Consider the following 11,942-nt stretch of genomic DNA (forward strand, 5'->3'; position numbering starts at 1 on the left):
AACAATTTTATTTAAATAAGAGCTGAGATCCTGGAGCCCAATTCCGCAGCACGTTGCAAAGTCCATGACTGCAATATTTTATCATCCATGGTGCACAGTCTATGATCACGTGGATATAGCTGACTGTTGTGCTTGTGGTTAATCTAACAACCCCCATCCCCTCAATCGGCCTGCCCTGGGAGGAGAGAGCCCTCCTGCTGTGGTCTGACATGGGTGTGATAGTAAGGTGGAAGTGGAGGAAAGCTAGGAAGGCAAGAACAGGCAGGTAGAAGGGAACTAAACAAGGTGAAATCAGTCATGGAGAAATTTGATGGGGTGAGGCAAAGGAAGAAATATGCCTGTTGTGATCAGTCTAGCCATGGATAATACAGTGACCCTGTTAAAGCACACGTGTGCACCCCAAATGCAGAAAGAAGCTGTATGTGACTCTTATCTCCTTATCACAGCCGCCAAGCTGCCTACAGAACAGGAGCACTGTCTTCCAGCCCAAGGCTCTTCCCATGTGCCGACAGCTGCCGCAGAAGCCCCGAGCCTGTTTCATTGTGGACTTGGACCTTCTGGGACAAAATCATTTCAAAGAGGGTACTCATTTCTGAAAGGAAAGTGCTGGCCAGTCTTGTCCCAGCGGCATTCGAGTCAGCCCCAGCACCTTTGCCAAAGGTCTCAAAGGTCCTCGGTTTCTCCTGCCTGGCAGCTTCGTCATCCTGAGGTGACTGCAGAGAGTCAGGGGAGAAGACGTTGTCCTTGTAACTACTGGTGAGCGGCAAGGAGAGCCGAGCCACCCATGCTGGATCAGCAGCCGTCAGCCTCTTGAGGGCCAGCTCTGGAAGGAGTGAAAAAAAAGAACTGTTGGTGAGACGTGGAGTAGAGGAGACCACAGGAGAGAAGGCGGGGTGAGGGGGAGAAAAAAAATATTGAGAAACAAGGAGACTTCCTGAAATCAACTGTGAGAGGACTGATTGTAAACAGGCTTAGAGATAAGCCACCAGCAGCATCATTCAAACAAGCAGCTTAAAAAAAACCAAACAAAGTAGAACTGGTTTAAAACTACTAGGGGGGGTGGTGTTTGTTTGGTTTTTAATATAACCATTAGGATCACTTTGCTTTCTCATTTGTTGCAGCCTCAAGTGGCACTTGACTAAATTGTTTGCAAAACCAAAGAAAGTGAGGGTTTAGGACTGGCTAAAGGGGATATGATAATGGAAAGCTTTCAAGGGGGAAGTACTGGGCAGAAAGAAGGTCACTAGTGGACGTCCCTCAAGGGTCACTCTGGGGTGGGAATTTGCTGCTAAGCAAGCATATTGAGACCGAAGAGAAACGGGTTATTGTAAAAACAATAATAACAGAAGTACAATGAAATTCTGGATTATAAAATGCACAGCTGGATGGTTGAAGACTAGTAACAAAAAATTGAGCTGTAAAGGAGTTGTTCATCAATTGGAAACAGATGAGGAGCAGTGGGAGCCTGGTGTGGGTGTTGGCTGCAGGCTCGTTAGTGTACCAGTGATGTGATTCTGCTCCGAAATGGGCAAATGAAATCATACAGTGTGTTGGTCAAGGTATTCCTTGTGGTATTGTTACTAGGTCTGGCGAGACCTGATTAGGAGTATTACGTACAAATCTGATTATCCATCCGTAGGAAAGCGTATCTGAAATGACAGAAGTGCAGAGAAAACTACTGAGATGAAAACGGGTGAGTCCAGGCTTACATGATGGAGACCCCAACGGGTAGGGGTTGCTTAGCCTAAGGAAGCAAATGTTCCCCTGGGATCTGACTGCAACCTGTCATTATTTTTATGAGATAAGCACCGACAAAGGAAATCTTTATGCTTAAAATAGTGTTGGCAAAAGAAGAAGTGATTATAGCTGTCCATGAATAAACATATACTGGAAATTAAAGGAAGGACCCCATAGCCGAGTGAGCCTGGAATAGCTTCCTCATCAGATGGCAGGAAAGGAAACAGGGGTTCTTGTTTTTTAAGGTAGAGTTTTGCACTTGATAAACAAGACTCCGTGATGTGGTGCACAGACGCTGCCTTCCAGCCCCACATTGCTTCATTTCCAAAGCATAACCTAGAACTGCTGGGAGGTTCAAAGCGACCGCCGGGTTTGTGGAACGCTTTGAGTCAGAGAGCAGCAAAACAAATAACTGGTGTCTGGTAACAAAACGCAACAGTCCCAACCAGATGCCAAGAGCTGGTGTCTTTATAACAATGATGTGGCTCTGACTTACAAGTGACTTGTGAAAGGAGGGTCCCCATTCTAATGCACTTACCGTGCTGCTTCCAGAAGATAATCGATACCCTGCAACAGCCTGGGACACGCGGTCCTCAGTCAGTGGCTAGTCAATCACTGAGACAAGTCTCCTTCCTCAGCCAACTACGTAATTAGTCCTCTTTCTCTCAAAAACAGCTGTGTCTGGGGGTGGGATGGGGGTGAGAGCTGGGATTCTAAGCTGGTAAGGAGAGAAGGGCAGATACATCACTTAGATTTTGTTTCAGCTGAAGCCCTAAAATTCTTTTGTATTGCTTAACTTCCAGAATTTTTTTCTGCAATCTCAGTATTTTCTTTCAGTGGCAGTGACTGTTCCTTAAGAGATCTCCCAAGCGTGCTGAAGTCCCATGTTTTTGCTCTAAAACATCCACAGTTCTCTCCTCCTCAGTCTGCAAGCAGCCACTGCAAATCCTGAATATTTTTCACGCTTCAGCTCTGGAGCAGGGCACAACAGCGACCTGCTCGCTGCGGGGAGAGCCAAGACTCAGCGGGCTGATGGTCCTGTGACCATGAAACCTTATAATTAGGTGTGTTTAATTTGACCAATAACTCTTTACTACCTTATTTTAATGGTGTTTTGGGAGCAGGGGTTGTTTTTATAATCAATAAAGTTATCTCTCGCTGCTGCTGCTGCGAGCGCTCTGTTTTGCTGGTGGGGGATAGGTGTTAATAGACGGTGCTGTGTGCTGAGAGTTCAGTCGGCAACTCGATGCTTACACCATAAACAACCAGATAGCTGGCTGGGATGGATTATTTGCAGAGTTCCCCCACCCCGCTGCGAGTAGCACAAAGGCCCAGGCAGCCTCAGCCAGCTGTTAGGATACTCCCGAGCACAAGCAATGCTTCCTTCCTTGCTCTCAGGATGCAAGTCCACTTCTCTGTTTGTGTTTGGGAGAGGAGGAAGGAGTCCAGCAGCTCCATCGTCTGCGCTCTGTTGCCTTTTCGGGAAGCTCTGGGGCTCATGGTTAAGGTTTTTCATCACTGAAACAGGGCAGCCTCTTTTATCGTGTCCAGCACTACTGGGTGGGCAGGAAGCCACGCTGGCATAGCCTCAGCACGCGCCACTGGTGTTCGCTGTGAAATTCCAGTAATTTAGCAAGAAGGTTTTGTATTTTTTTTACAAATCGAAGTAGCACTTCGTGGATATGCCTCGCCATAGCACAGATTTTGGAGGCTACCTGTCTGGGCAGGGCTGGATCCAGACAGATCTGCTGAGCAGGTCCACCAGTCCCTTTACTGGGACCGGTGCATGACAGTACGCCCATGGGATGGAGGTGGGCAGCCTGTTCGCTCCCTGCTCTTGGCTGCAGGACCTTTAAATCTGAGGAAGCTTGTAGCTCTTGTTTCACCCAGCCTTTCCTTTGTTTGCTCCTTACCAGAATAAAAGGGCAGGAAGGCAGACGGAGAGAAGCAGCGTGGTTCTCCGTCTAAGCAAGAGCACAGAAAATGCTCAACTCTGGAATTGAAACGACCACAGCAGCAAACCTCAATGAGTTCCTCTTGCTATGGAGGAGCGCAGAGGCTCCACAAGGAAATTTCTGCTACAGGATGTGAGTCAGCCCAACTCTTTCAAATTGAAATGCCAGTAGAAGAGATTTTTTAGAACAAATCAATAAAAGGAACATGTAGAAAATGTCAGGCCCAGATGGTATTCACCCCGGAGTGCTAGAGGAACTCAGATACGAAATTGCTTGGTTTATTAGCTGCTGTTCGTTAACTACTGCTTCAAATGAATACAGTATCAGAAGAAGGGAAGGTAGAAATAGTGACATGAGTTTTTAAGCGCGTGAAGGTGAATCTAGTGCCGGCAGATTCATAGAAATCATTATATGTGAGATTCAGCAGATAGCCGAGTACCTGCTATTCAGACAAGAGCTGACGTGACATTTGCAAGGTGGGCAATTGTGTTTTGCAGATTTGTTGGCATCTTTGGAAGAGGTGGATGAAGAGTCCTGGCTGCCAGAGGACACCTGAGCTTGCAGAAGAGCAGCAGCCAGGCTCGCAGGGGACCTGAGCTGTCTTGGAGTTATCAGCCGGGTTCTGTTAGGGACTAATATATGTTAAAAGCTGGGAAGCGAGGGTAGGAATAAATCATCTTCCCCACAAAGGGAGATCATTAGTGGAGTCCCAGAGTATCCATTCGACATAGCGATAAATGACATGGAGAAGTGGATGGTGTTGGTGTTGTCTCCACTGAAACACCCAACGATGTAAAAGCAGAGGGTTGCGGAAGGACCTAATAATACTGAGTGCTGTGATCAAAAACTGGCTGGTGGGTTTCTGTGTCACCAACTGTTGGCTAATTGTCACGGGCAACGACACTATTGATGAGTCTCCCACCATGCAGAGAAGGGATTTAGGACTCACCATGAACAGGCTGGTAACAGAGCTCAGCATGGAGCTTGCGCAGGACAGGAATGAAGAACAAACCAGAAGACCTCTTTATACCACCCATGTAGATGTATCTTAAACGCTGCGCACAATTCTAGTCACCGCATCTCAATAAAGATATGCTAAAATTAGTAACGGGTTGGTCACAGGAGAAGAGACTGGACTAGTTCAGCATGGTAGGAAGTAGGAGCCTGATGGGGCCCAAAGGGTGTATAACATCTTGAGGGGCTTGACAAGGACAACTCTTCACCTTTCTCACCCTGTGTGGACAAGGAGACCACGAACTGAAGGGGCTCGGGTCAGCACGGGAAGCAGTTCACATGGTGCACAGTTAAACTGGACTTCACCCCCACGCCACAACAAAAGGTCGGCCTCACAAGTCAACTAAACGACAGCAGGAAAGATCTACCAAGAGTGATTAAACACATCAAAAAATCCAACGTGAAGCTCAGCAAGTCCCTTGGCTGTAAACTGCCTGGTACCAAAAGCATAGGATGGTCCATACACACTGTCCCAAGCATCTGCCACTGTCAGAGCCACCCTAGGAGATGAGATGTCCCCTGGTTTGCTGCAAACCAGCCAGTTCTATCTTCTGAATGGGGCTAGTGTGTTATTTGAGGAGATCCCGCTGCTGGAGCCCCACCACCACCAGCCCCAGTGTGCTCCCAGTAGCGAGGCCACCTCACCTGCCTGTGGCTCCAGGAGGGTCTCCAGCTCCTCTCCCACCAGCTGCTGCACCGAGAGCTCAAACCCGCTCTCCGAATCGCGGTCCTCTGCCTCGCTCTCGCCGTGCCCGCTGTCCTTCGTGCTCAGGCAGTCAGCATCCAGCCCTGCAGCCCTGCGAGGGGCCCAAAACACTCAAGTCACCCTTCAACGCTCAGCACAACCCTGCCCCACTGATTGCTTTGAAGGTGGTTGTCTTTACCCCCCCCCCAAAATGACCCAGAGGTGGGGTGTGGGCATCCTCTCAGTGCATCGTTCACAGTGCCGAAGGCATCATCATTTCAGTCCCCACCAATTAATGAGTTTTGGGTGGTTTTGTTTTTTTTTTAAAAAAAGAAACACATGAACAAAAGCACTGGGACAAGGAGTGCCACGGACCCTCTGAAAACTGGTCCCTGGCTGGGTGCTGGGCTACACATGGGGCTGCTTCACATTTCTTACCCGAGAGGGGTTTTATCCTTCTGCAGGTAGATCCTGAGCAAACAGGGAGCTGCTGGCTCTTCCCGTGAATTTGGAGGAGCTTCCCCCCTGCAGCGCCAGGCCAGGAGCATCACAGCCCAGCCCTGCCCCAGCAGCCCCATCTCCCTCTCCATGAGATGGTGATGATGATGAGAAAGCTGTGTCTGCCCATGGCCTGGGCAGGGGGGCAGAGGCAGGACACAGCAAGGAAGTGATGAAGCCCTGGCATCCTTAGGAGCATTCACCCAGAGATGTCAACAGCATAATTTAATGGGAACACCATAAAGTTTGTCTCTGGGAACATCCTGAGCACACAGCTGGAATATCTTAGTCCTTCCCATCCCTGCTAGCAGCATCTCCCTTGCTAGCCTCCTGGCCCAGCAACAGATGCCTCAAACCCATGTCAACAAGCAACAGCATCTCTAAGAAAGTACCCAAAGCCGTGTGAAAACTCATCCTTGAGCTGCTGCCTCCAAACCTGGGACCCTCCATGCCCACGAGCGCACCTTTCCATCAAACACATCGGTCTTCCCCTAGCAAGGACAGGGAGATGGTTCGTGGCCATGGCGGAGCTCAGGTGAGTATGGAAGGAGCTGCCAAAGGTACCCCAGGAAGGAGGCAAAGAGCAGCCCTAGGAGGGCACTGGATACCAACGGGGAGCAGAGCCGTCCCCTGAAGGGAGGACCTACCTCCCCAACCTCAGGTCAGCAAAACCAGGGATGAGGTTTTGCCTTGTGTGTCTGCTGCCCTTGGAGGCTCTTGCGGCCGGTGGGACTGAAGCAGAGGCAGCAGTGACGCAGCGGACCGTGAGGAAGGGAAGGGCTGAGAGCCAGCCTTACCTGCTGCCATTCTTGGCTGTGTACTTGTTTCCCCTGTGGTTTGTTTTGGGCTGGAACTGGCCCTGGTGCAGCAGAGAGAGCAGCTGGGAGATTTGCTGTAAGGCAGGAAAAGCCTGTTGAGCCCCGGCGATCGCCACTCAAGCTGCTTCCTGCCAGGACGTCCCCTCCGAACCCCCCGGCCTTTTTATAGCATTTCCTCCTCCTGCAGATGGTTCAGCATCCCCACACAGGGGGAAAAACAAGCGGCCAGGCAGCCCACCTGGCCCCAGCGCTTCCCCTGCACCATCTCTGCTACCCCCTGGGGAAGCGAGCGTGGGGTTGTCCCCTTCTCCCCGTGACAGCCATCCTCCACCCCAGCTCCCAGGGTGTCCTGGTGGGTGTAGGGAGACCCTACCCGTGGTGGAGTGGCTGTTCATCCTACCCAGCTTCTACTGCTGGGACATCTCTGCTCAGGGCTGGGAGAAGAGATCAACCAAAGACCATCAGGTTGCACGTTCCCACCACCCCAGGGTGTGCAAGATCTGGGCAAGGAAGAGTTTGGGGAGGGGGGGGTCCACACCTCTGGCAAGGCGCGGGGCAGCTCTTACCTGCACTGGGGGTGACTCCATCACAAACTCCCCAGTGGGGCTCTGCTCCGCCAGTGCCACCAACGACAGCCGGACCAGGCTCCTGAGGATGTGCTGGTGGGGCTGGGGTTGCCCAGGTCCCCCAGCACCCACAGGCTGGTTGGGTGATAGTGGGGTCTCTCCCACGGGCCCCTGCGGTGGCTTCACCAAGCTCTTGCAGTGCGGTGGTGCATCTGGGGGGCTCGCAGCCTCTTTCACCAGGTGTTTTGGTCTGTGGGGCTGGCAGGGCCGGCGCTGCAGGATGGGCAGGTTCAAGGTCCCCTGCTGCTCATCTGAGTCTTTTTGGGTCCTCTGATTTCTCAGGGTCCTGTAGAGAGTGGGGGTGAGGTGGAGGGGAGACTGTGGGGAGCCCCCCGGCGCAGGGGCAGCTGTGCTGGGCAGATCTTCCTGGCAGGGATGGGGGTGCTCAGCCTCCCGGGGCCGGCCCCGGAGCAGCGGGACAAGGTGGATATCTGTCTTCTGGATCTGCCTGTGCGGCTTCTTGAGCTGTTGCTGCCTGCGGGCAATCCTCTGCCTCCCTACAGTTGTAGGCCATGCCGTCCTTCTTCTCCTTCTTCCGCAAAGACAGGGTTAAAGCTAAAAGGAGAAGACAGCCACCCAGGAGAGCAGCCAGGCAGATAACGACCACCATGGACGGGCTCAGCCACCCAGGATGCTGGGCTGAGATTTTGGAGAACGCTCCGTGATGCCGGAAAACTAAGCAGACCCGGGCCAGGGTGTGCAGGGGGATGTCCCCCTCGTCACTCACCCGGACCACCAGCTCCTGCTCGCTGCCAGCGAGGCTGCTGGCATTGCTGGCGTTGAGAAAGACCTGCCCCAAGAGAGGGTCCAGGATGAAGAGCCCAGCATCATCCCCACCCACCAGATCATACCGGAGAGCCCCATTGATGCCAGAGTCCTCATCCCTGGCCGTGATGGTGAAGAGGAAGGGAGCGCTGGCACAGGACACGAGTGTTGCATTGGTCACCACTGCAGTCCCTTGGGTGCTCCCATTCCCGGGAACCACCCAGAAGCACCCCGTCTCCACATTGACCAGGACAGAGAGCATGGCTGCACCTCCCACCAGCACCGGCGTGGTGATGACGGGTGCGTTGTCATTCCGGTCGAGCACAGCCAGCCTGATGGAGACGTTGGACGTCAGCTTGGGGTGACCACCATCCTCCGCGGTCACCAGGAACTCCAGGCTCCTCACCTGCTCATAATCAAAAGCTTGGAGCACAAAAACATCCCCAGTGGTGGGGTCGATTGAGACCAGACCCAAAGCAGAGGAGTCCAGGATGCTGTAGGTGATTTTACCATTTAAACCCAGGTCGGGGTCGGTGGCACGGATGGTGAGCAAGAAGGCAGGTGCTTCACTGTTCTCAGCAACAGCAACCTCATAGGTGGCCTTCTCGAAGGAGGGGGCGTTGTCGTTGACGTCGCTGATGCAGATAGTGAGGTGCTTCAGCACGGCGAGGGAGAAGTCACCCTGGTCCCGCACCACCAGCGTCAGGTTGTACTCGGCACGCAGCTCCCTGTCCAGCGTAGCGTTGGTCATCAGCACGTAGCTGTGGCTGTTGGTCCTCTTCAGCCTGAAATGCTCGTACCCTTGGCTGAGGGAGCAATGCACTTGCCCGTTGCTTCCCGAGTCGGGGTCACTGGCCGTCACCAGAGCCACAAAGCTGTCTTTGGGAAGGGCTTCGGAGAGCACAGGCACCCGCGTGGCCCAGGTGACATGGACGTCGGGAGCGTTGTCATTGACGTCCAGGACTTTGACCAGGATCTTGCAATGTGCTGGGATTGGGTTAGCACCCAGGTCCCGGGCTTGCACATCCAGCTCGTAGGCGTGGGTTTCCTCGTAGTCCAGTGGATGCTTCAGGATGATGCTGCCTGTGCGGGTGTCGATGCCAAAAGCGCTCAGCACCTCTGGGGGTGCGTGCTTGCTCAGGCTGTACTCGATCTCCCCATTGGGACCCTGGTCGGGGTCCGTGGCTGTGACCGTCACGAGGAGGGTCCCGGGCAGAGCATCTTCCCGAACCTCGACCGTCAAAGAGCTCTCGGCAAAGACAGGGCTGTTATCGTTGGAGTCGAGGACAATGACTTTAATTGAAGCGGTACCTGATTTTGGCGGCTCCCCATTATCAGTGGCTGTCAGCACGAGGTCAAAGGAGGAGTGCAGCTCCCGGTCCACTTCTTTAACCACGACGAGCTCCGCATGCCTCGTCCCATCGGAGCTGGAGACGACCTCCAGAGCAAAGTGCTCGCTGGGGGAAAGGGCGTAGGAGCAGCGGGCGTTGGGGCCAGCATCGGCATCCAGGGCTCGATCCAGTGGGATCCGTGTCCGCAGGGATGCGCTCTCCGACATCTCCAGCTCCAGCTCGGGCGTGGGGAACTGCGGCGCGTTGTCGTTGACATCCAGCACTTGAACCTCCACATGAATCAGAGCCAGGTTTCGGGCAGCCAGCACATCAAACGAGACCCAGCAGGGATCGCTGTGCCGGCACAGCTGCTCCCTGTCCACCCGCCCGGCCGTGCTGAGCATCCCATCCCCGCTCCCCACATGCAGCGGGAACCTCCCGGGGGTCTCCATCAGCTGGAAGGTATCCGCTGTTTCACCGCTCTCACCCCCCTCAAAGTGCTCGGCCAGAGTCCCTATCACCGTTCCCGGTGGCACTTCTTCGAACACCCGGTATTGCACCGTGAACGTGGCCACCTCCTGGGCATCGGCAGAGAGGAAGAGGTACCACCACAAGGCTGGGAGATGAAGAGCGGAGCGGCTCAGCAGCAGCATGCTGCTGGCAAAGCCCAGTGCCCCGCTGCCCCGGCACGCTGCCACGGGCTTGCCTGCCTGTCGCCGCATACCTAAACAGTCCTTACGGCGATCGTGAGTCCTCAGCATCCTCTCCTATCTCCAAGTCCCATAAGCGCCAGCCACCAGTTGGAAAGGAGAAGAAATCATGAGCGAGTCCCACAGTTCTCCCCCACCCTGCCATCACTGGGGGACAGCCAGGAGAGCCAGCAGCTCCCCAGGCTGAAACGCTCAGCCCGGAGCAGAGAGGACCACCACCGCTGCAGCTTCAGCTGGGGAGCAGCGTCCGGCCGGCCGGGCCGTGGACCAGCCGTGTTTCCTATGGAAACCCCACCTACAGGAAAAGGGAGGACCGGGCTGGTACAATGCCTGGGCAGGGTGGGGGCTTGTGGGGCAGCCCGCTTCCCAGCTGGGAGAGAGGTGTGGAAGTGTCCTCAGTTTCCAACCTGCAGGGACCATCACCGCTGTCTGCTGTCACCCACAAAACGTGTTTTACAGAAGGCACGGTTCCTGCAGACAGTCCCTAACCCACCTGCAAAGCCCCACGTGTGCTTCAGGAAGACGTCTGCAAGGACCAGCGATGATGGACTTCTGCTCTTGCATTAACCCAAAGACTTGTTCCCCACGCTGTCAGATCTCTGGCTTACTTCACTTTACTTTCATTTTGTCTATATCCAGCGTGTAATCCCTCCCTCCTTGCTCGCTCTGCCTTTTGTTGTCGGTTTTGAGAGCGATGCGCCCGTGTCACCTTTTCCAGCATATGGCTTTTGATTATGTCACTGCTTCAGTTTCATTTGGATTATGTCACTGCTTCGTTTTCATCTGGACACACCAAAATGGGCTAATGAATCACTGGGAGCGTTGCCACATCAAACACAGGCAGGCGGGCACAAGGGAAGAAAGGAGGTGCTGGCAGATGTGAGCTGTGTCCTGTCCAGCCTCTCCCCACCTCCTACGTCCGTCTGTCCTGGCCAGCTCCCCCCATCTTGGCCCATGCTCCATCCCCAACTCGGTTCCGCTTTGATTTCCCCAGCGTCACTCCTCACCCAGCACTGATTTTGCACCACCAAATCCCTTTTTTACCTTATTTCAGCATCTTACCCCGAGCCCCTTGCTTTGAGCAGCCCACCTGAGGCTGGACAGCCGTACCACCCACGCGCGTGTGCGTGCATCGGCAGCACAGCCTAAAGTTGTTTCATACATTCCTCCTAAGCAGGCAGCTGGTTGCCTGCAGAGCCCCAGTTACCCCAAACTGGGCTGTACTTTGGGTCTCAAGGTGATTGAAGGCATTCGGGACAGGGAAGGTCACTGCAGAAGTTTCCTTGGCCGTTACAGAGCACAGAACATCCTCATGGTGTGGTTTGAGTCCCACCAGCCACACCATCTTTGTCTTGGCCCCCACATCTACCCTGCGGCTGCCATTGGTGTCCCATGCCCACCTTGCTCCTCTCCTCCTGCTTTTCCAGCCTTGACGGGCACCCTCATACCCCCATCCTACTCCCATCCCTCCCTGCTCCGATTTTCCCAGTTGAGGTTCCCCATCCTTGCTCTCATCACTTTTCTTTATTATGGTAAATTTTAACGCCACAATGAATGGCAAAAGCAGAACCACCCCAGTGTCGACCGGCCGTTTGGCCCCGGGTGGGGTAGTGCCACCCCTTAGCACGAAAAAAAGGGACGGTGCAGTTTGGCCGTGGCGGGGATGGCTGGAGACCCAGTGCTATTCCTGGGCTCAGCCTCAGCTCCAGGTGACCTTTGCCAAGTCATTTCCCTGCTTTGTGCTCTGGCTTCCTCCTCAGCCGAGCAAAGCCAACCCGCGGGCTCACCCGGAGGGATGCTCTC

General features: G+C 54.0%; 1 protein-coding gene across 1 annotated transcript; it reads right to left on the minus strand.

The window, feature by feature from the left end:
• Positions 1–407: 407 nt before the first annotated feature.
• PCDH12 (protocadherin 12) lies at positions 408–10,151 on the minus strand. Its single transcript, XM_009700097.1, is given in 6 exon segments — positions 408–823; positions 5,352–5,503; positions 6,687–6,781; positions 7,274–7,408; positions 7,439–7,816; positions 7,818–10,151. Coding segments are annotated over 6 exon segments (3,459 nt in total). The 3' UTR covers positions 408–458.
• Between the last annotated feature and the right edge of the window lie 1,791 nt (positions 10,152–11,942).

The sequence above is a fragment of the Cariama cristata genome, unplaced genomic scaffold (assembly GCF_000690535.1).
Source record: "Cariama cristata isolate BGI_N322 unplaced genomic scaffold, ASM69053v1 scaffold24045, whole genome shotgun sequence".
NCBI classification, from domain to species: domain Eukaryota; kingdom Metazoa; phylum Chordata; class Aves; order Cariamiformes; family Cariamidae; genus Cariama; species Cariama cristata.